The following is a 25,176-nucleotide window of genomic DNA, read 5'->3' on the forward strand; positions in this document are numbered from 1 at the left end:
AAAATACAAAAAACTAGCCGGGCGAGGTGGCGGGTGCCTGTAGTCCCAGCTACTCGGGAGGCTGAGGCAGGAGAATGGCATAAACCCGGGAGGCAGAGCTTGCAGTGAGCTGTGATCCGGCCACTGCACTCCAGCCTGGGCGACAGAGCGAGACTCTGTCTCAAAAAAAAAAGAAAGAAAGAAAGAAAAAGAACCACTGCTTTATTTCCTTCTTAGCTGCCTAGAAAACTGAAGCAAAAATGAGCAAACAAGCCATGAATTCTCTTATGGGGTGTGGAAGATGAAGAATTTAATGATGAGCTCATCATTTCAGGAATGTCGGCATTTTTACAGCCAAACAAGGCTGTTTGCATTGCCTGCTTCATTGCAAGTTTAATTCCTTGACATTTATATTACTAATCAATACTTGGCTGAGTTTATTTCCAGTAACCTTAGTGTCCTAACATAGTCAATACTAGTGTAGAACATCACCTGAATACTTGGCAAAGTCTATTTAAAAAAAAAATTGCCTTTGATCAGATTTCCATCCACACATTTAAACACATTTAGTTGCTTTCCTTTTCTGAAACTTGACCTTCAGATGCCTCAAAAAGAAAAATGCTGCTGAAGCCAGTTGGAAAACAAATTAAAGCAAAGAATGTCTAGATAAAGGGGAAAAGTAACAGGAGCTCTTTATACTAAGAACAATTGCTGCTAATCACTATGTGCCAAGTACTGTGCTAAGGGTGTTTCCTGCATTAGCTTATTCAATCCTTGCAATAAACTTATAAGGTAGATATAATAAATTCCTTTTCACAGATGATGAAACTGATGCTTAAGTAACTTATTTAAGTTCCCACAGCCAGTAAGTGGTCTATCCCAACAGTCTTTGCTCCTAAACTAGACTAGCCTGCATCTCATTTAAACCATCTTTTTCAAGACAATATAATCTCCCTTGATCTTCTAAAACCATCCTTTGGAGGTCAGTCTTAGCACATGATGTCTTGAAGCCACTGCATGACCAAGCTCAGCCTGGGGAACTGTTTGCTATTACCCCTGGGAGAAGCCAGTCTGTTTTTGACTCACAAAAGCCAGTTGCATCTATTTCTTCATGCAAAGTGTACTGAGTTTGCAAGAAATTAAACATTTACATTCAAAAGGATGAGTGGAAGAGAAAAACAGAAGGTGCCAACCCTGTTGATATGAAACATATTTAAAGCCAAATGCTACAGAGCAAGAATAGCAGTTGCTGCAGGGACATTTTGAAGAAGCAGTGAAGCCAGATCACTCATTACTTCAGAAAGCCCTATAAAGGCCACATCCAAAAATTGAGGCTTCAAATCAAAGCCTCAGATAAAACTCCAGGACAAGGAGCTCTCAAAGAGCCAGGGAGAAAGGACGGCTCTCTGCTCAATGTCAAGATGCTGTGTTGGGTCATGAAGCTTTTATGATACAAGGAAATATGGAGTAGATTGCAAAAAAATAAAACAATCAAACTTGGGAACTGTAAGACTTCCAGTTCAATTTTTCAAGTAAAAAAGCACGTTTCCAAACCAAAGAAAATTTACCGTAAAAAAAAAAAGGCCCTGAAATAAAACGCAGTCAAGTGGGGCAGGTGTTACTGGTTGAATTCTGTCTCCCTCCAAAAATACATTAAAGCCCCAACCCACAGTACCACAGAATGTGGCCTTACTTGGGGACCAGGTTGTTGCAGATGTAATTATTTAAGATGAGGTCACATTGGAAGGCCCCCAATCCAATATCACTGGTGTCCTTATATGACAGCCACGTAAAGGCAGAGACATACAGAAAGAATGTGATGTGATGGTGAAGGCAGAGACTGGAGTTACGCAGCTGCAAGCTGCCGGTATGTGAGACCAGAATGTGCCTCTTCAAAATATGAAGGATTGTTGAAGACAAGAAGAAACAGATACTCAAGAGATCTCTTTCCTCCATTTGCCTAAAAGCAGGACAAAGATTTATGGAGACAAAAGGTATTCTGCCCTCCTGACTACAGTTACAAAGGGTAAAGACTGAAGACAGTTTAAGACCCTTGTCAGCCTGACAATGGTATTAGAAGAATTTATACTAGCAAGCTGCACTAACTAACCTTTATCTGCAAGTAATTTGCCTTTCTTCACTGCCCACCTGCAAGTTGCTGCCCATAGAGATTCAAAGGTCCCTTTCTGTTGTGGGAAGTCAGGGACCCCGAATGGATGGATTGGCTGAAGCCGCGGCGGAAGAACATAAATTGTGAAGATTTCATGGACAATTATTAGTTCCCCAAATTAATACTTTTATAATTTCTTATGCCTGTATTTACTGCAATCTCTGAACATAAATTGTGAAGATTTCATGGACACTTATCACTTCCCCAATCAATACCCTTGTGATTTCCTATGCCTGTCTTTACTTTAATCTCTTAATCCCGTCATCTTCTTCCTAAACTGAGGAGGATGAATGTCACCTCATGACCCTGTGATGATTGTGTCCACTGCACAAATTGTTTGTAGAGCATGTGTGTTTGAACAATATGAGAACACATATGGAATCTGCGGGCATCTTAAAAAAGAACAGGATAACAGCGAGTGTTCAGGCGAACAAGAGGACGGCGAGCTTTGAACTGGGGCCGGGCCGGGGTGATCCGGATGGAACAGAGCTATATTTCTCCTCTTTCATAAGCAAATAGGAGAAATATCACTGGAATTCTTTTTCTCAGCAAGGCAACATCCCTGAGAAAGAGAATGCGCCCCTGAGGGGTAGGGGGCCTATATAAATGGCCCCCTTGTAGAAGCGGTGTGCCAGTCCAAGCCGAAGGGACGAAATAAGCCCCGGTCTCCTGTAGCAATCTCCGGCTTATTAGGACGAGGAAAATTCCCACCTAATAAATTTTGGTCAGACAGGTTTTCTGCTCTCAAATCCTGTTTCCTGATAAGATGCTATCAATGACAATGTGTGCCCGAAACTTCATTAGCAATTTTAATTTCGCCTCATCCGGTGGTCCCGTGATCTCACCCTGCCTCCACTTGCTTTGTGATATTTTATTACCTTGTGAAGCATGTGATCTCTGTGACCCACACCCTATTCGTGCAATCCCTCCCCTTTTGAAAATCTCTAATAAAATCTTGCTGGTTTTACGGCTCGGGGAACATCACGGATACTGCCGACATGTGATGTCTCCCTCGGACACCCAGCTTTAAATGTCTCTCTCTTGTGCTCTTTCCCTTTATTTCTCAACCCAGCTGAGACACTTAGGAAATAGAAAAGAACCCACGTTAAACATCGGGAGCGGGTTCTCCCGATACCTTTCTGTTGTCTTGTTACTAAAAATTTACTGTTCTTTGTTGAAGATGCTATATAAGCTGAAATTCAAAGCCACCTCTGTGAAAACTACTCATTCTCTAGATGTCTCCATGTATACTCAAAATACACATGTTAATAAACTTCTGTTTGGTTTTCTCTTGTCCAATCTGTCTTTTGTAACAAAGGTCCTTTCCAACTAAGAACCTGTGGGGGTTACTGTTACTCCTCTATACCAGTAAACCACTAGAAACCAGGAAGAGGCTAAGAAGGACTCCCCTACAGGTTTCAGAGGGAGGATGGCCCTGCCCACACCTTGATTTTAGACTTCTAGCCTCCAGAACTGTGAGATAATACATTTATGTCATTCGAAGCCAGCAGCCTGTGGTACTTTATTACTGCAGCCCTAGGAAACTAATATAGCAGGTAAAGGCCAGAGAAAAATACTGGTAACCAACCAGTTCCTACAGGGCAAATCCTAGGTTTATACTAAGAACAATTGCTGCTAATCACTATGTGCCAAGTACTGTGCTAATCGCCTAAAAGGATCCTCACCTGGGAGAAGTCCCACTGGCTGGCAATGATCGCTATGCCTATGGAAGATGATGCACAAACAGACGGCTCCCACCACTACTGCAGGCACATTCTGCAGCCCACAGGGCAGTAAGGAGAAGCAGGCGATGCTGAACGTCCACAGCAGCAAGACTGGCAGCCACTGAGATGCCTGAGGGATGCCAGGCTGACATCAGGGCTTTGCTCGTAATGTGTCCAAAGGTCTGAAGAAATGCTTATATTTGTTCTTGTGCTCACTTAAAGAAAAAATATTCATGCTTTTCAGCTTTTCTTTTTTAAATTTTTAAAACATATTTAGGGGGTACAAGTACAGATTTCTTACATGCAGATGGTGCATAGTGGTGAAGTCTTGGCTTTTATTAGTGTATCCGTCACCCGACAAGTGAACACTGTGTTCAATAGGTAATTTTCAACTCTTAGCCCCTCCCACCTTCCCACCTTTTGAAGTCTTCAATCTCTATTATTGTACTCTCTATACCAATGTGTACCCATTGTTTAGCCCCCACTTATAAGTGAGAACATGTTGTATTTGATTTTCTGTTTCTGAGTCATTTCACTCAGGATAATGGCCTCCAGTTCCATTCATGTTCCTGCAAAAGACATGATTTCATACTTTTTATTAATGAGTAGTATTCTACAGCGTGCATGTGTGTGTGTGTGTGTATACCACCACATTTTCTTAATTCAATCCTCTGTTGATAAACCTTAGGTTGATTCCATATTTTTGCTATTGTGAATATTTCAGCTTTTCTTTTTTAAATACAGTGATTTCATCATTGGGGCAGTGCCAGAGCAAGAGGACTGGAATGTGAGAACAGAGGAGGGTGTGGGATGGAGTAGAAAGATGAATGTGATTCAGGAATCAGGGAAGACAGGAACAAACAAGCCATTGATGTTGTATTTTCCATGACACATGAGTTATAATAAGACTTGACCCCTTGGAGAGTGTGTCACTCACAGCTAGCCTGCCTTCCATTGGCTCCTATGCCTCACCTCCTAGGTTTCTTCCCACCTCTCCAGGATACACTCACCTTTGTCTGACCTCTATAAAGTAGGCACTTCTAAAGTAGAAAGTGGCTCTCTCTTTTCTTTCCCTCTAACCCTGCTGTGGGTTATTTCTTCCACTCCCTCTTCTGTATACAGACAAATCCCACATTATAGCTCTAGCCCAGACTTCCGTTTTGAGCACTGGTCTTGCATATTCAATGTCTCCTCCATGTATTTGTTTTGATATCTCATATACCAACTCACTGTTTCCTCCCAAGCTGTTTCTTCCCCCATCTGACACTCACATAGTATTTACTCGTATTTTACATATACCTGATCATTTAATCCTCAAAACCACCCTATGAGGTAGATAAAATTAATACCCTGATTTTATAGAAGAGAAAAGAGGGTCCAGAGAGGTTAAGACACTTGCTGAGGTCACATAGCTAGCTTGTGGCACAGCCAGGATTTGAACCTAGGCAATCTGGCTCCAGTTTCTGTGCTCATCCCCAATTTGCTGAGTTTCCTCAATCTTCCCCATCCCTGGAAAAGGACCAACCATCAGCCACCAGAAACCTGGGAGTCCCCTTTGATTCCTTCACCTGCCTTTCCTTCTGAATTCTATCCATCAGCAAGGCCTGCTGAGACTATTTTAAGAAGATAATCTCATGTGCACTCCTTCCCAGCTTCTTTGCTCCTGCTTTTGTCCAAGTCACAATCATCGCTCTCCTGTACTTGAACATCTGAGTCATGTCCCTCTCTACTTCTTACTGCCCATCTCCAGCCATTTCCCACATAGCAGCCAAGGGATCTGTTAAAGATCTAAGTTAGGCCAGGTGCGGTGGCTCATACCTATAATCTCTGCACTGTGGGAGGGAGGTCAATGCGGATGGATCACCTGAGGTCAGGAGTTCGAGACCAGCCTGGCCAATATGATGAAACTCCGCCTCTACTAAAAATACAAAAATTTAGCCAGGCGTGGTGGCAGGAGCCTGTAATCCTAGCTACTCGGGAGGCTGGGGCAGGAGAATCGCTTGAACCCAGGAGGCGGAGGTTGTAGTGAGCTGAGATTGTGCCTCTGCACTCTGGTCTGGGCAACAGAGTGAGACTCCGTCTCAACAACAACAATGACAAAAAAAAAAAAAGATCTAAGTCAGATATTGTCACTCCCCTGTTTCACACTGAATAGAGTCCAAACTCCTTACACTGGTCCATAGGGCCCTGCGTGGTTTGGCCCAACCCCCATCATGGCTCTATCTGGAGCCACTCTCTCCAGATGAGAGGTGGAGTTCTCACCACACTTCAGTTCTTTGAAAGTCAAGCTGGTATACAATGAACTCTTTCCCACCTTAATGCCTTGGTTTGTGTTATTCTCTCTACCTGGAATGGTTTTTACCTTCAGTCCTCTCTTTAAAGGCCATCTTCTCTAACAGGGCTTCTTTGGCACTTGATCTGAGTAGGTCTTCTACTGTTATTCTGCATCTCAGCCACCTCTCCATTGTTAGGGCACTCAGCATTGAGTAATACCTCTCCCTGTTTATATCTATCTCTCCACCTCCTCTAAAATAAAGTTCCAAAAGGCAGAGATATTTGTTTCACCCACTCCTATTTATCCAGCTGGGAGCCTAGTGCTCAGTCCCCAGATAGGGGATTAATACATAACTGTGAATTAGTTTGCTAAGTAAGAATATGAAAGCAAGACAATGACATCTCACAGTGTGGACTTTCTCCAAGCTCTACACTAGATAGTTGGCTGCCTGATGAGTTGCTTCCTTCACATATCAATAGTCTAGAAATCAAAGTTCCCATTGTATCCTGGGAGATTTGGGAGATATTTCAGAAGCTGAGTGTTTTCTAGTACACCAGAGACATGAAATGCATGACTGTGTCTGGTGATTCTGTTATGTATTTCTCCCTGTCTCTCCAAGAGCTCAGGGTTTCTCCGACAAAGGTAGCAAACCCAACTATATGGAATGAGCTGGAAACACGGGGCCTCCCCAGAGACTTTATCAACACAAACATCTTTCTCAGAATAATTTTCATGTATTTGTTTAAAGCAGATTATAAAAAAATTATATTCATCTTCTCTTGAGTCATCTAGTACCAGTATTTGTGGATTATCTCTTTGTTCTATAATCAAAGTAAAGTGCTTAACCTAGTTAAGAGTTCTTGAGCAAATCCTCCTCTTGGCTAAGGGTCACAAAAGAGTTGAAGACTGGCCGGGCGCGGTGGCTCAAGCCTGTAATCCCAGCACTTTGGGAGGCCGAGACGGGCGGATCACGAGGTCAGGAGATCGAGACCATCCTGGCTAACACGGTGAAACCCCGTCTCTACTAAAGAAATACAAAACTTAGCCGGGCGATGTGGCGGGCGCCTGTAGTCCCAGCTACTTGGGAGGCTGAGGCGAGAGAATGGCGTAAACCCGGGAGGAGGAACTTGCAGTGAGCTGAGATCCGGCCACTGCACTCCAGCCTGGGAGACAGAGCAAGACTCCGTCTCAAAAAAAAAAAAAAAAAAAAAAAAAAAGAGTTGAAGACCAATGTGGCTATTCTGGCCACATACTCGGCCCTGTGCATGTCTAACTTCTGCAGGAGATGCCTCTGTCTAAGGGTCCTGCAATCCAACAGGAATACATAGAGAATTTATATCTCCCTGGGTATATGAAGAAATATAGGGAATTTGGCTCACTGAAGTACAGAATCCACATCTTCTTAAATGGCCCTTGGCTAGAGAACGGTGGCTGTCTGCCTTAGCATTCCAGGCTGATATAACAAAATGCCATAAACTGGGTGTCTTATAAATAACAAAAATTTATTTCTCACCATTCTGGAGGCTAAAAATCCAAGATCAAGGTGCCAGCAGATTCGGTGTCTAGTGAAGTTCCATTTTATGGTTCATATACAGTACCTTCTGGCTGTGTTCTCACATGGTAGAAGACGTGACCAAGTTCCCTCCAATCTCTTTCAAAAGGAAAATAATCCCCACCTAATCCAATCACCTCCCAAAGATCCCATCTCCCAACACAATCATCCTGAAGGTCAGGATTTCAACCTATGAATAAGGGGCAGGTTGGTGGGGGAGGCGGGGCAACACAGACATTTAGACCACAGCACTGGCTTTGCAGAATTTGGGGATGCTTATTCCATCCACCTCACTCCTATGAGGGTGAGAAACCTGTGAGGGACTGAGATCAGGGATGTCTCCTGTTTGTAATATTCCGGGCAGAATATTTCTTACATAAATGGTTAAGGTCAATGATGTCTACCGGACATCATGGCAAATGCATTATTTTATGGGTTATTTATGAGTTTTTTTAAAAAGCGATAATCCTAACAAGAAGTTGCTGCAGATTTAAGAATGCTTCCTAATGTAAAGTAAACCTAGAGAATGGAAACTCCTTGAACAGTCCATGTGAAGACTTTTTGGGACTCTCTGTGGCCTTTGGAGGATATTAAAGTATCATAAAAGAGGACTGTAATACCTCCCCCAATCCCCTTGTAATCTTGTACCCCTGTTATTGCTTCGTGGGAATCTTCCTATTGCATTCAAATGTGTCTTGCCCATCTGCCTCAGAGCTTACACTTGTCATTCCCTCTGCCTGGCTGCTCTTTCCCAAGATATTCTCTCAGCTCACCGTCTCATGCCACGTTGACTTCTACTCATATATCTGAGCAGAAAATCACATACCCCATCATACTTATTATCCACCTTTGCTTTTCCCCAGAGCACTTAAAACTGTCTTTTTATACTGTACATTTATTTCTCATTTATTGTCTGTCTCCCCTAATAAAATGTAGGCTCCCTGCTTTTTTATTTCTCTTTCTCTACTGTGTTGCCAGAGCCAATATCTGGCACATAAAAGATATGTGGTAAATATTAGTTGAGTGAATAAATGAATAAAAAATGCTTTTTTGTTCTGCATCCTGTTTCTTTCAATAATTCTCAAATGCCACTGTCAGACATTTCAGAGCTCCATGCCATATGTTAAAAATTCTACAAATGCAGTCTTCACCTTTCTTAAATCCTGTTCACATGGGACTGTCACTACTCCTATTGAAACATGCCTCCAGAACCTACATGAGGTACTGAATAAAACACAAAGAGTTACAAATGAAAGAAGCAAAGATCTGATAATGAAGGGATAGATGAGAATTTTCTCCTGTTTTGATTTATTCTCTTATAATTCATGTGAGACCTGTGTATTCACTTTATTGCTCAGTACTCTATATACTTCTTTTTTATCTAACTGCTTTACATCCACCAAAAAAATAGGCTTTGAAGAGAACAAATCATACCTTCTCCACTTTACATTCCTTGCTGTCTGATCTAAAATGCTTTATTTTCCTCTTTACCTCTGATTTACCAGGCTCTTCCAATGGCTAAACATTAGCTTTGCATACTATCACTTTATCATGATTAAATATAAAAGAGGGACCCTCTCTCCTTCACAGTTGGGCTAACGTCAGAGAATGGCAAAGAACAGCTTTTTAGTGTTCATTCCACTCATTCCTAGGAAGCCTCTCTGCTCTCACTCAGATGAGACATTTTCCAGGCTTTGGAAACATTAAACAAAGCTTAAATGTTTTGATTTGAAATCCAGGTCTAACCTGTTTTAAATCAACTTTCTGCAATAGACCATTTGTGTACCTGTTTGAATGTCAATATTTACCTAAAGCAGTTTCAGGGAACATAGGTTTAAAACACACAGCAGAGTGGAACAGCACCTAACCAGGGAAGATGCCTGTTCTGCTTGGGAAGTGAAAAGACTTTCAGTGAAAATAGTCACCATCTTGATCTTCCATTCCCGGATGTGGTAGATGGGAGGGAGACCAGAGGAGGAGTTCAGCACATTCACATGCATGAACACAGGTTTCTCCTCACACATGTTTTAAATTTGCATAGCAAAGAAGAGCAACTACACCACGAAAGAAAGGTCTAATGGGACGTCTGTGTCAAAGCAAGAAGTATGAAACTGGACAGGACACTCACAAACTCTTTGAACCCAGGAATAGCAGCATTCAAATGTCCAGAGCTGGTATCTTCCATGGGACAGAATTTGAAAGGCATTATCTTCCCAAAATTCTCTCTCATGTTAGCACATTGCACCTTTCCTAACAGCCCTACCACCACTGCCATTCCTCTGCGTTAACAGTGGAAATGAGACAACTGTGTCCTCATGTGTCAAACTGCACCAATCTTGCTCCCTCCAGAGTGGAAGAGTTTGGTAGGGAAGGGAGGCTGTGCCTTCTAACTCTCACCATGAACACATGATCATGGAGTAGTCATCTGCAAGGGTCCGTCCTGGTAGCCTTCCCCCCACACTTCTACCACCACAGATCCCTTTTTCAATATCTTCTATATGGATCCCATGTTTTAAATTATTCTGTCTTGCCAATCTATATTTATTACCAAACATTAATTCATTTTCCCATTTTTCCCATATATGAAAAATATGTCTAACAATCAGAGCTTCTGATCAACATAAATAGCCAGTGTCATTGGAACTAATATAACCTTGTTTTTAATATAACGTTAGTCAAAAATAAAATAATACATATTGGAAACTGTGTGCCTTAATGTGAGTTATATATGTGTAGTACAATTCGGAATGTATCTGGTCTTTGCACTGGTTCTTGGCACAGAGCTTCAAAAACCCTTGGAATTTCCTGAGTGATAGCAGTGACTTTGTGATGCAATTGGGGTGACTCATGGCATACTCTTAGATAGCCTTAGAATGATGGCTGGTCTCCAGAAAAATTAGCCCTGTGATCACAGGGTTGCAACTCTGGTCAGTCGGACCTCTGAGGATGAAAGAGGGGCTGGAGATTGAGTTCAATCATGTAGCAAACAATTTCATCAACCAATTGTGCCTACATAATGGAACTCCAATTACAATTCTGGACACTGAGGCTCAGAGGAGCTTCCTGGCTATTGAACACACTGACACAAAGGGAGGGTGAGGTGCCCTGATGCCACAGGGACAGGCCATGGAGTCTCTGGGTCCAGGACCCTTCCAGAGCTTGCCCATGTGTATCCCACATAATAAACTTGCATTCATAAGGATAGCACTTTCAGTGAGTTCTGTGAATCATTCTAGGGAATTCTTTAATTTCGGAGGGTCATGGAAACCCCCAAATTTATAGCCAGTTGGCCAGAGTGCAGGTGATTCCTGAGACTTGAACTGATTTCTGAAGTGAGGGCAGTTTTGCGGAGGACTGAGCCCTTAATGCTGTGGAATCTGACGCTAACGTTGGGTAGTCAGTGTCAGAAATGTATTCCAGTATGCCCACTAGGAGTAGAAAGGGAGGATTTTTATGTCTTTAGAAATATATATGTGTTTAAAATATTATAAAATATTGAAAATAAGAGTGGTCAGAAGGAATTTGATTGAGGATATGGCATCTCTTTTAGATGGCTGAAAGAACCATTCCAATGGGGAGAGGGGGCTACTCATGTGTAATAAAATCAGGCCCAGGAAATAGGCAGAAGCCCCTCTACAAAAACAGTTGCAGCGATATTATTTGGCAAAAAATACATTTTAGAATAAAATTAATATATTGAAATCATGCTGATTAAAACTAACATTTATTGAGTGCTCACTCCATGCCAGGCACTGCTAATACATTTTACATGAACTGGCTTAATGCTTACAAACCCTAGATGAGATAGGCACTATTACCATACCTGTTTTATAGATGAGGAAACTGAAGTAGAGAAGGACTAAGCAATTTGCTCAAGAGCCTACCTTTTAAACGATTAGGGAGTTCTGAAAGGGAGAGTTAAGACTGTGGTTAGACTGGCTTCATTTTGCTCCCAGCAGAGCCTGTCCAACTAGGTACTTGCTGCTTTAATTGTTTAACTGTTTTGGATGAACTTCAAAACAGTTAGTAGGCATTGTATTTAGGTAATATGTTTTCATAAAACTTCTCTTATCCCTTGGTTGCAGAGTGCCTCTATATTCCCCTTCCTCATTTTGTAAACTGGAGTTTGGAGTGGTGAAAGGAGAATAGATACCAAGTTAGGATGTTAATAACAATTCATGGTGATTACAATGATTGTGAGTTAATTTTAAAAAATTCTAGCACCACTGGGTGTGGTGGCTCATACCAGTAATCCCAGCACTTTTTTTTTTTTTTTTTTTTTTTTGAGACGGAGTCTGGCTCTGTGGCCCAGGACCTGGAGTGCAGTTGGTGGCATCACAGCTCACTGCAAGCTCCGCTCCCGGGTTCACGCCATTCTCCTGGCCTCAGCCTTCGGAGTGGTCTGGGGACTACAGGACTGCCGCCACCCCCTCTCGCCCGGCTCGTTTGTTGGTGTACTCTCTTTAAGTTAGAGACTGGGCATGGGGTTTCCACCGTGTTACCCAGGATGCTGGCTCGATTCTGCTTTGTGATCCCGCCCTCGTCTCGGGCCCACCAAAGTGCTGGGATTCCAAAGGTTGGCCACCATGCATGCCGCCATCCCAGTACTGTTTTTTCGAATGGATCAGTTGAGCTCCAGAGTTCAAGACCAGCCTGCGCAACACAGTGAGCCCATCTCTACAAAAAAATTTAAAAATTAGCTGGGCATGCTGGGGCATGCCTGTGGTTCCAGCTACTCAGGCGACTGAGGCTGTAGGATCGCTTGAGCCCAGGAGGTTGAGGCTGCAGCAAGCGGTGATTGCGCCACTGCACTCCAGCCTGAATGACAGAGTAAAGCTCTGTCAAAAAAAAAAAAGAAGAAAGAAAGAAAAAGAAAGAAAGAAAGAAAGAAAGAAAGAAAGAAAGAAAGAAAGAAAGAAAGAAAGAAAGAAAGGACAGACTCTAGTACCGTAATAAAAATTCTAATTTGAAAGTTCAAACAAATAGGAATTACATTTATTATTATTCTGTAAATGTAAGTTAGGAACTGATCAAGGAGGAAAGAGCTCAGAGTATTTACATAAGAAAGCCAGCATTGTACAGAAATTACACAGAAAAAATACTACTGTGGTAGCTTAATAAAATGTCATGTTCTTTTTTTTTTTTTTTTGAGGCGGAGTCTCGCTCTGCCGCCCAGGCTGGAGTGCTGTGGCCGGATCTCAGCTCACTGCAAGCTCCGCCTCCCGGGTTCACGCCATTCTCCTGCCTCAGCCTCCCGAGTAGCTGGGACTACAGGCGCCCGCCACCTCGCCCGGCTAATGTTCTAAGACATTCTAATTGGTGGGCTTCCTGAGTGCTTGCTATGGACCTACAGGCAACATATGACAAGGGACCCTGAGTCCAAGGAGTACAGACCAATAAGATATCGGACCCTTTCATCAAGGGTGAAGTGGTAGATTTCAAAATTTGCAAGCAAATGCTAATGCAACACAGACTGTTGATTCATCTAAAACAATGGTAGGGTTGCAACACCCCTGGATAGAATATAAAAGACCTAAGAAAGCAGCCATTCTTTCATCTTCAATGGTAATACACTGAAATTGCAACTAATGACTTCTCCCTTGATCATACCACTGTAATAAACTAATCATACACATAACCACGTATACAGTTTTGTAGAAATGCAAGGACTTGATTGCTTATTTATGTTTGAGTGTGTATGTGCTTTTAAGTGTGGTAGAGAGAAAAAAAGAACACATAAAACTTTGTGATAAGAATATTTACAATTGGAAATCTGAGGGTTTTTACCATCTTAACCATTTCTAAGTGTAAAGTTCAGTAGTGGTTAGAATATTCACATTGTTTTGAAACATCTTCAGAACTTTTTCATCTTTCAGAACTGAAACTCTACATATTAAACAACTCCTCTTTTTATCTTTCCTTATTCATTCCTAATGACCAGTCTGCCTTCTGTTCCTATGAATTTGACTGCTTTGGATACCTCGTATCAATGGAATCATACAGCATTTTGTCTCTTTGGGACTGACTTATTTCACTTAACATAATGGGCTCAAGGCTCGTCCATATAGTAGCATGTGACAGGGGTTTCTTCCTGTCACACAACATGTGTTTTTAAAAGACTGAATAATATTCCATTGTGTGTACGTACCGCATTGTTTATTCATTCTTGTCCATGGAAACTGGACTGTTTCCACCTCTTGGCTATTGTAAAAAGTACTGCAGTGAACATGGGTGTACAGATATCTTTCTTTAAGATCCTGCTTTCATTTCCTTTGGATATATATCCAGAAATGGGATTGCTGGAGCATGTGGTAGTTCTAGTTTTAAATTTTTTTGAGAATCGCTATCTTGTTTTCCATAGCGGTTCTGAGTTGTTCTTAATCGTTGCTCTCTGAGATCTCACTCACAGATATTAGTTCTTTAATAGAGGGAGAGGAGGTAAATAGGAAAACAAAACAAAACAAAAACCCAGGGACAGCAGGAGCCCTTCTCTGGCTAGGGACTCTTTCTCTATGTGAGGGTTTGCTCTCCAGGCTCAGGTTAGCCTCCCCTTTGTGACCCCTCCCCACCTCTTTCCTGCTATCTGATGCCAAACGCTACCATCCCTGATGTAGCCATACTCCTAGCCCCTATAGTAGGCAGAAAAACAGCCTCCTAAAATGTATACACCATAATCCATGGAAATTGTCAATGTATTGTGTTTCATGATGAAAGGGACTTTGCAAATGTAATTAAGGTTCCAGACCTTAAAACACAGGGATTAGCCCGCGTTATCCAGGTGGGCCCAATTTAATCACACGCGCCCTTAAAAGCAGAGAAATATATTCAGCTGGAGGGAGAAGAGAAAGGCTGAAAAGAGATTCCAAGCATAAGAAAGATTTGATGCATTATTGCTGGTTCTGAGATGTAGGGGCCATGTACAACGACAGGCAGAGGCCTGCAGGAGCCAAAGACAGCTTCTGCTGGCAGCCAGCAAGGACTAAGGACTCAATTCTACAACTACAAGGAACTAAATTCTACCAACAACCTAAACGGGCTTGGAAGAGGATTCTTCCCAAAGTCCTCCAGAAAGGCACACAGTCCCAACAACGCCTTCATTTTAGTGCTGTGAGACCCATTTCAGGCTTCTAACATACAGAACTGTGAGATAATAAATAGGTGTTGTTTTACATTGCTAAATTTATGGCAATTTGTCACAGCTGCAATAGGAAATGAATACACCCTTGATCACACTCACCTGGGTCTCTCCTAGCCCTTCAGAAACGTGCCACGCCTTTGAAGGTGTCAGCGGGAGAGCCTGCTCAACTAATTTCATGTCAATTTACTCATGGGCAAGGGCCAGAGGGAGACTTTTTTTTTAACACCAGCATTTTGGAGAGATGCTTTTTTCACCTCACTCTATGAGATGTTCATAAAAGCAGCAGGGATTTCAGATGAAAGATGAGAGATTAGCCTAGCCAGTGGGAAGGGAGTAATTTGGGTCAAACAAAGCCTTCCAACAGCACACCTTCCATCCATACTGCCCAGGCCAAGGGATGGTCACATCTCTACACAGGCTTTTCTTTAAACTTGCACTGTCCCTTACTTATAAAATATAATGTATGCTCATGATTAAAAAAAATTCAAACAGTACAAAAGGTGATATATTGAAAAGTAAAAGTGCTCTTTCTCACTATTCTACCTTTCCACAAAGTTTTCATGTAATAGTCTTTCTGTATATTTTGTATTTTCTTTGTTCTTTCTTTTAAACAGAACCCCTCCGTACATATTATTCGCTAAGTTGTTTTTTTACTTTTTATTTTTTTAGACGGAAGTCTCACTCTTTCGCCCAGGCCAGACTGCAGTGGCGCTATCTCCGCTCACTGCAAGCTCCGCCTCCCGGGTTCACGCCATTCTCCTGCCTCAGCCTCCCGAGTACCTGGGACTACAGGCGCCCGCCACTGTGCCCGGCTAATGTTTTTTTTTTTTTTTTAATATATATTTTTAGTAGAGACGGGGTTTCACCCGTCTCTACTAAAGCCAGGCTGGTCTCAATCTCCTGACCTCATGATCCACCCGCCTTGGCCTCCCAAAGTGCTGGGCTTACAGGTGTGAGCCACCGCACCAGGCAATTTTAAAATTGTTATATCTTGGGACTTTTAAAATGTCAGTTCACATACAACTGATCCACTTTTTGCACATTCGTTTTAATGATCACATAAAAATGCCTATAAGTTATAAATGAGTAATTTGCTTATTCCTACCCTATCGATGGACATTTATGCTGTCTACATGTTTTCATTAATACAAACGAATGTAGCTGGGCCCCTATTTTTTCAACCTTATGCAAGTTTATCTATAAGATACATACCCACAAGTGGAATTACTGGGTTTAAAGGACGTGTGCATTTAAGGACTGATAGATATTGTCAAAATACCATCCAAAAGTGTACCAAATTTACTCTCCTATGAACAGATAATAAAAATATCACCTTGCCCACATCCTCTACATTACTTTTTTTTTTTAACCTTCACCAATCTTTTAGGTAGAAAAGGGTCTCTCATCATGATATTTTTGTTTCTTTAATTCTGAGTGAGATGCAGGATTAAAAAAAAATAGATACGGTCTCACTCTGTCACCCAAGCTGGAATACAGTGGCATGAACATGGCTCACTGCAGCCTCCACCTCTTGGGCTTAAACGATCCTCCCACCTGAGGCTCCTGAGTAGCTAGGACCATGGGTATGCCCTACCACGTTCAGCTGATTTTTAGGTTTTTGTTTTGTTTTGTTTTGTTTTTTAAGAGACTGGGTCTTGCCATATTACCCATGCTGGTCTTGAACTTCTGGGCTCAAATGATCCTCCCACCTTGGCCTCCCAAAATGCTGGGATTATAGGTGTGAGCCACTGTGTCTGATCTTGTCACACCTTTTGATGTCATTGGACACTTATAATTCTTTTTATGTCCTGTTTATGTCCCTTACAATTTTTTCTGTCAAGTTCATTTTTTTAACTGATTTATTCAAGTTATTTGCATGTTAAGGAAATAAGTCTTTTGCCTAATGTGCTGCAAATATTTTTGCCCTGTGAGCTGTCTTCTGCCTCTACCAATGGGATTGTTGGCTGTCATAATTATAAACTTGTATGTAGTTAAAATAGATCAATATTTTTCTTTTAGGCCTTTGATTTTGTGTCACAGTTGTAAGCGCCTTCCCCACTCCAAGATTATTCTTCAATCCATTCATATTTATTTTTCTTTTTTTCTTTTTTTTTTTTGAGATGGATTCTCACTCTGTTTCCCAGGCTGGAGTGCAGTGGCGTGATCTCAGCTCACTGCAACCTCCACCTTCCAGGTTCAGGAGATTCTCCTGCCTCAGCCTCCTGAGTAGCTGGGATTACAGGCATGTGCCATCACACCGGGCTATGCTGGTATTTCTAGTAGAGACAGGGTTTCACCATGTTGGCCAGGCTGGTCTCGAACTCCTGGCTTTAGGTGATCCACCCACTTAGGCCTCCCAAAGTTCTAGCATTACAGGTGTAAGCCACCACACCCAGCCCATTCATATTTCATTTTCTTCATTTCTGTATTTTATCCACATGGAATTTATTTTATTGTAAGGCAGAAAAAGGAATACAGATTTACTTTTTACCCAAACAGCTAGAAGTTTTCCTAACATTTATTGAATAACCCATCTCTTCCTCTCCAGTATGTCATCTTTTTCATATAATAAATTCCCAAATTATATACTAAATTTATTATCTGATTTTGACCTTTCTGCTTGGTGTCATCATAAATTATTTTAACTATGTAACTTTACAATGCATTTTTTAAAATATTTTATTATTTTTGACATCCTCTGGCTTTTCTGGAATGTTAATTTTGCCAGATAAACTTAACACCTTTCACAAAATTTTTCTTGCTATCTTGACTTTCTGTGTTTTGGTTTGACTCATATATGTTACTGTGTTGTGAAGGCTTAATTTTTACTTACCCAGATAGATGCCATGATATCCCACCTTTGCCTTGAGCTGAGATCACACTAATCTATTAAAAGAAAAAAAAAATTAATAAATGGTATCAATATGTGATTTAGAACACAACAATCTCAGTCCAACCCTCAATCTTGAATCCAGAAAGCAGATGTCAACAATCACAGAAAACCTTCTCAGGAAGAGGATATATCTGACATTGGATATCCCATTTGCTAAACAAACATTTACTGAGCATCTATCATATGCAAGGGACTGTGCTAGACCTGTGAGGACTTCAAGACAAGAGACAGAAAAAAATCTTTGTACTTAAGATGCTTACAAATATACTTCCTGAAAAGCCAGTGTTTGACTTATTTAAAGTCCAGCAGAACTATGCTGATTACTGACAGGCTACCACTACGGGGATCAGTAACAACAAAAACATAGGATTTTGTTTCTCCTCACCAAATCAACACAAAGTTTAGCTGCCTTCAATTGGATTCCGTGTGCTTGATTGTGAAACCTCCATGTACATTTTACAAGGCTCCAAGCCTACAGTCTGTTATAAAGACACGTCTGCTCTTTGAGGAGGTGGTCCAGTCCTTGGTGGGGTGCAGAGGTGAAAGGAACAGTTCTTTGATTGGGAAGCTAGACACATTTTTCTGAAATAGATATTATTCAAACAAGCTGGCATATCTCCAGGGTTGATTTAGAAATGCAAGTTGCTCCCACCCTTCCTGGGAACAACATATTCTAAAAATTCCCTGACACCCCAGAGCAAAGTTCAGTGGGAAATTACACTATTAGTCTCTGAAAATACGTTGCCCTGGTTTTTTCAGGCTCCCTGTAGCCTAGGGCAGTTGACTCTCTAGTTAGAGTCAAACACGGTATCTCTCTTTTTTTTTTTTTTTTTTTTTTTGAGACGGAGTCTTGCTCTGCCACCCAGGCTGGAGTGCAGTGGCCGGATCTCAGCTCACTGCAAGCTCCGCCTCCCGGGTTTACGCCATTCTCCTGCCTCAGCCTCCCGAGTAGCTGGGACTACAGGCGCCCGTCTCGTCGCCCGGCTAGTTTTTTGTATTTTTAAGCAGAGACAGGGTTTCGCCGTATTAGCCAGGATGGTCTCGATCTCCTGACCTCGTGATCCGCCCGTCTCGGCCTCCCAAACACGGTATCTCTCTAAATAGATGCTCTTTGACTTATGAGGGGTTACAGTCAGATAAACTATTATGAAGTCTAAAACTCAGAAGTGAAATCATCCTATACAGTGAAAACAAGGTATTATTAGTTCTCGTTTTGCCTCTTAAAGCTAAACACAATTTCTTTGGGCCTCAATTTCCTTATCTTTAAAAAGTGAAGAAGGGGGTGTTGCCAGCATTGAACAAGGTCAGTTTCACAAGGCTGGGGATTCTTCTTATCTGTGTGCACTGGGGCACAGTAGATATTAAAAGAAAGAAAGAAAAAAAAAGTATTGATTAAATGAATGATTTAATACAAGCCACACAATCATCCAGCGAGTTAGGTATTACATCTCCATTCTGCATATGAAGAAGCTGGGGCCAGAGAGGTATGGTAACGTCCCACAGTCACACAGCTAGTGAGTGGACCCCTACTGCATGGAGGCAGCTAGACTCTAAATGTATGAACCTAACCCCGATGCTTCTGCCTTATCCCACTGCCTGGCCTACACCTGACCAAACCTGACCCTCAATATGCGTTGATCCAGTAGAATTGGAAAATTATTAAGAATTTTTACTAATCTATCATTTAATTTTTAAGATGTAAAGAATTACTCCACAGCGAAAGCCAAATGACTTAAACAGAATTTCAACATATCCTTTCCTGAAAGGGATTACATCATTTCCTTTTACTTCTTCCTCTATGGTTATTTCTAAACAGGTTTCTCTACACAACCACATAGTTCTGGGAACAAGATTCTGGTTTTCTTTACATTGAAAAATTCCCTTTCTGGTCAGTCTGAAGTTTTCTGTCTTCGTGAAAACCAAAGGTGATATCCTTATGCAATAATGTTTTAATTTTAAAACATTATTTACAATAAAACAAAAATTATGTAAATATTACAATTTACGTAAAACATTAGTGACGTTTTAAAAAATGATGTTGATGAACATAGCAAATGTATCTTTCCCAGAGGGCAGAGTCTTGCTGTCAGTGCTGAACACAAATGCTTGGAAAGAATTCGGCCCTGGCTATACAATTTCTTATCAGTAGCCGGATGGGCCTCCAGCGACCCAGAACCTCCCAGCACCTGCATAGTTTCCTGTATATGGTCATCTGCAATCAAGTATCCAAACCTCCCACCTGGGGACTTAAATGCCAAGGGAGTGATTCATGTCTAGTGAATAGGATTCTGTTTCAAAGAAAACGGTGAGTCTTTTCAGGAAAAAGCAAAATTCTTGAACTTCCAACCCTCAATATGCAAATCCACTTTTTTCTACCTCCTAAAACAATAAGTAAAATAAAATAAATTGCTTATGTGAAGGGGTGAAGATGCTCACAGGGTGGGTGCGATTCCAAGTCCACAGAGCAGACCTCTGAGCCAGCCCCGTCTGCGATGCCGGGGACCCGAGGAACCTTACGACTCCCAGCGTTTTTCTGTCCCCTAGACCTTTAGGACTGGGGAGGCCGAGATGGCTAAGTGGATCCCCTACGCTGCTAGCTGCAATAAGTGAAGCTTTCAGGGAGCGAAGACAGCTAAGTATCAGCTTGGGCCCCACCAAGACCTGGGTGAACCTCCCATGGCACGGCACTTTTCCTCCCCTGGGCCCCAGTCTCCTCGACTCTGAAATGCGGCACTGAGATCCCTCCAGCTCCGTACCGCGGAGCTGGGTTGGGGCCGGGCGCGGGCGCCAGCTGCCAGCCCTGCCCGGGGTCGAGCAGCACTCTCGGGGGAACCCGACGAGGCGCCGCGACCTCCCCAAGCCACCCGGCAGCCGGCGGCGGTGGGCGAGGCTCGCTGGAACGCGCCGGGGGGCGAAACTTACCCCGAAAGGCGGCGGCTGGAAACTGGTGTGCGGGTGAACTGCGAGCGAAGGTGTTCGCCCCGGGCGCTGATGCTCCTCGCTGGCTCCGGGCCTGGATCGCGACCGCACCCCTTCCTCCTGCCCCTCCTCCGGCCTCTCGACTCCACCTGATTGCGGCCCCAGGCCCCGGGAAAGGGAAGCCGCGCCCTGCTGCCGCCGGGCTCCATCCCTGTTACACACTCGCCCCAGCTCTGCTCCCTCACGGGTCGCTAAGCTTCTCCACCCTTTTCTCCCTACGTCCCCATTTCGCCCTCGGTTTCCACTACACCTTTACTTTCTCAAATGTACTGCAATGCTTATTTTGTTCTAGGCAGTGTGGATTCGGAGATTAGACTGTCCCCACACCTAAGGAACTCACTGCGCGGCATAGGTGGCGGTCACCTAACATTAATAATACTCAATAACATTGATCGGGCATTTACTTTGTACCAGGCACTGTTCTAACGTCTTTAGGAATATGCGCGGATTTATTAGGTTGGTGCAAAAGTAATCGCGGTTTTTGCCATTGAAGTGTCTCCGACAACAACTCTATGAGGTAGACACTATTATCCCCATTTTATAGGTGAGGAAATTGAGATACAGAGACGTTGGGTAACTTCGGCAAATTTACACAGACAGTAAATGCCAGAGCTACTGTTTGGAACTCAACTATTTCAGTAATTCCTCTTCTAAACGTGTTGACCCTCTAGTATGAGGATTCCAACTAAAGGCTCAGGGAGACGGTAACCTGGAAGGGCATTCTAGGCATTTGGAAAAGCACAACAAATCATCGAGGCTAAAAGAATAAAGCCCTGCTCGTATGAGGGAATTATGAGCAGTTGTGTGCGGAAGGATGTAGAAGATAATAAAAAGTTACCATGTATTGGGTTATCAGGTATTGAAGTAAGTGCTTGAATACCTTACCAGGGAACTCTAGGAGGCGCTATTTTTATCGCAATTTGCAGAAGAGGAAACTGAAGCTTAGAAAAGTGAAGTGATTTATCCAAGACCACATAAGTAAAAAGTATTGCTTACACTCAGTCATCACTGGGCTCCTTATGTATTTACTCAAAGGAATTGAAAACTTACCGCTACAAACACCTGCACATGGATGTTTACAGTAGCTTTACTCATAAGTATCAAAACTCGGAAGCAACCAAGATGTAATTCGTAGGTGAATGGATAAATAAACTGTGATACATCTATACAATAGAATTTTATTCAGCGCTGGAAAGAAATTAGCTATCAAGCTATAAAACCCATGGAAGAAACTTAAATGCATATTACTAACAGAAAGAAGCCCATTTGAAAATGCTACATACTATGATTCCCACTATATGACATTCCAGAAAAGGCAACACTATGGAGACAGTAAAAACATCAATGGTTTCTAGGAGTTGAGGGGAGGTAGGGTGAACAGGTGGAGCACAGAGGATTTTTAGAGTGAAAATACTCTGTATGATATAATGGTGGATACATATCATTATACATTTGTCAAAATCCATAGAATGTACACCAAGAGTGAACCATAATGTAAGCTATGAACTTCAGTGATAATGATATGTCAATGTAGGTTCACCAGTTGTAAATACACTACTCTGGTGGACGGTGTTGATAACAGAGGAGACTATGCGTATGTGGGGGCAGGGGACATTTGGGAAATCTCTGTACCTTCTACTCAGTTTTGCTTGGAACCTAAAGGACACAAATTGCTAATATCAGATCAAAAGAAGGAACCTAAAAACTGTTCTAAAAAGGAAAGCCTATTTGAAATACATGATACCTTGTTATTTTATATATTGTGTTAAGCTATGGGGAAAGAACTTAAAACATAGCAGGCTTTTGGGGGAGAAGGATGGTAAGAAGACTGAGACAGTCAGGGAAGGAGGCAACACAATTTGACTTGATTGCACACATTATCGTTTGAAAGAATTCTTACCTTGCACTACCCCTTTTATCTTCAAGGGTAAATTGAAGTTCTCCATATTTAAGTTGCTGTGTTCTATAGTTCTCAATCATAGTATAAATTGCCCTCTTTCTTTCTTTCTTTCTTCCTTTCTTTCTTTCTTTCTTTCTTTCTTTCTTTCTTTCTTTCTTTCTTTCTTTCTTTCTCTTTTTCTTCTTTCTTTCTTTCCTTCTTTCTTTCTTCTTCTTTCTTTCTTCTCTCTCTCTGTTTTTCTTTCTCTCTCTCTCTTTTTTTTTTTTTTTTGACAGTGTCTCACTCTGTCACCCAGGCTGGAGTGCAGTGGCACAATCTCACTGCAACCTCTGCCTCCTGGGTTCAAGCAATTCTCCCACCTCACCCTCCCAAGCAGGTGAGACTACAGCACCCCACCACCACCACGTCCAGCTAATTTTAAAATTCTTAATAGAGACAGGGTTTCACCTTGTTGGCCAGGCTGGTCTCAAACTCCTGACCTCAAGTGATCTGCCTGCCTTGGCCTCCCAAAGTGCTGGGATTATGGGTGTGAACCACTGCTCTCGGCCCCTATTTCTATTCATTCTGGAAAAAACTTTTAGTGAAAGTATTAATTTGGAGATAGGATTGGGACTAACAAATTGCCATTTAGGTGTTTGTATATTAATAGAAACTTAAGCTGCGTGAATAGTTTTTTTTTTTTTTTTTTTTTTTGAGACAGAGTCTTGCTCTGTCACCCAGGCTGGAGGGCAGTGATGCCATCTCGGCTCACTGCAACCTCCACCTCCCAGGTTCAAGCGATTCTCCCACCTCAGCCTCCTGAGTAGCTAGGATTACAGGCGCTCTCCACCAAGCCCTGCTAATTTTTTTGCATTTTTGGAAGACACGGGGTTTCACCATGTTGGCCCTGCTGGTCTTGAACTCCTGACCTCAGGTGATCCTCCCACCTTGGCCTCCCAACGTGCTGGGAGTACAGGCGTGAGCTACCATGCCAGGCTGAATACTTTTTTTTTTTTCCCTAGTCTTTCAGCAGTATTATATATGCTGGCCTGTTTTTTTGTTTGTTTGTTTGTTTGTTTTTTTTTGAGATGGAGTCTCGCTCTGTTGCCCAGGATGCAGTGCAGTGGTCGGATCTCAGCTCACTGCAAGCTCCGCCTCCTGGGTTCACGCCATTCTCCTGCCTCAGCCTCCCAAGTAGCTGGGACTACAGGCGCCCGCCACCGCGCCCGGCTAGTTTTTTGTATTTTAGTAGAGACGGGGTTTCACCGTGGTCTTGATCTCCTGACCTTGTGATCCGCCCGCCTCGTCCTCCCAAAGTGCTGGGATTACAGGCGTGAGCCACTGCGCCCGGCCTATATGCTGGCCCTTTAACTGACGCAGCAGTTGCTTGACTCAGGATAAGCATGGCTGGAGCTGCCTGAGTGTGAGTTGAAGAGATTACAGTCTTGGTCCTTAAAGCTGAGTCCTGGGACCTGGAAACTCATTAGAAATGCAAATTCCCTGAAACCCTACTCCATCAAGTGATTCTGATGCACCCTAAAGTTTGAGAACCACTGGTTTAAGAGGAGCTACAATGGAAAAGGCAGAGATGGTCATGCTTAAAAGGCCAGTGCCCTGGGAGCCCTCTCAGATTTACAGATCCAAAGTAATGAGCTTTCTGCACGAGAGAAGATAGGACGGTGTTGTGCATTCTGTTCTGCATAGTAATTCCTGACTCCCATTCAGACTTCACCACAATAAACAAATCCTATGTTACCTTGAAAAATTCTGAGATTAGCATGAAATGAGTGGAAAATATTTATTGTTATTTGTGCCAGACATTGGGTAATGCACTTTACATATGTGACCTATGTCATGCTTACCAACCAGCTGTAAATTATTTATGATTGCCTCTATTTTGCAGATACAGAGAGACAGGCTCAGAGGGACTCAGTAAGTTCTACGATTTGTATTCCAGGCAACTAGGAATTAATAGGGCTAGATTTGTAGCCAGAAGAAAATGAGTAACAGATGATGTTTTACATGTAGGCTTTATTTTAATTGTTTAAATCATTCAGAATTTAACTTCTTTGATTTCAGGATGGTAACTTTAACAAATGCACTTTTATCATTTTTTGACTTTTTCTAGTTGTATCAACAGCCCTATTACCACCATTTATACTAGAAACAGGTCATGGCATATTATAAAACTATTTTTTCCCCCAAAGGATGAGTTTTCTTGGAAGGAAATATTAGATGATGCTGTTGGAATCCAGGTTTATGGTTATCCAGAAAAAGAATTCAGAAAGGTCATTTAATAAAACTTTCATTATTCTGAATACACAGAACTTTACAGGTTAGTAAAAAGCAAATTTTCTTATAGCACCCTGATCAACAGAACAATTTAACAGCCAAATAAAAAATTTTAAAGCAAAGTTATTGAGATATATTTCGAACATATGGTAAAATGTGAAGGAAAAACTGATTACGTGATTGTGGCTGTTAAATACATAGTTGCTGTTACAGTGATGTGTTGGAGCTGGGTTATACCAGCGTGTGAAAGCCAATTCCTGAATTTTCAGTTATTTCACAGCCAGTATTAAATGTA

At 42.1% G+C, this 25,176-nt stretch overlaps 1 protein-coding gene across 1 annotated transcript in view; it reads right to left on the reverse strand.

Annotated features, from left to right (window-relative positions):
• ANXA3 (annexin A3) overlaps positions 1-20,986 on the reverse strand; it is a 68,125-nt gene extending 47,139 nt beyond the window's left edge. Inside the window, exons 1-2 of the mRNA XM_017876535.1 lie at positions 20,654-20,986; positions 17,672-17,724 (exon numbers count right to left, since the gene is read on the reverse strand). Of these exons, the coding sequence (XP_017732024.1) occupies positions 17,672-17,686 (15 nt within the window). The 5' untranslated portion in view covers positions 17,687-17,724; positions 20,654-20,986. The remainder of the gene's footprint in view (positions 1-17,671; positions 17,725-20,653) is intronic.
• Between the last annotated feature and the right edge of the window lie 4,190 nt (positions 20,987-25,176).

Source organism: Rhinopithecus bieti, unplaced genomic scaffold (genome assembly GCF_001698545.2).
Source record: "Rhinopithecus bieti isolate Rb0 unplaced genomic scaffold, ASM169854v2 scaffold_8675, whole genome shotgun sequence".
Lineage (NCBI taxonomy): Eukaryota > Metazoa > Chordata > Mammalia > Primates > Cercopithecidae > Rhinopithecus > Rhinopithecus bieti.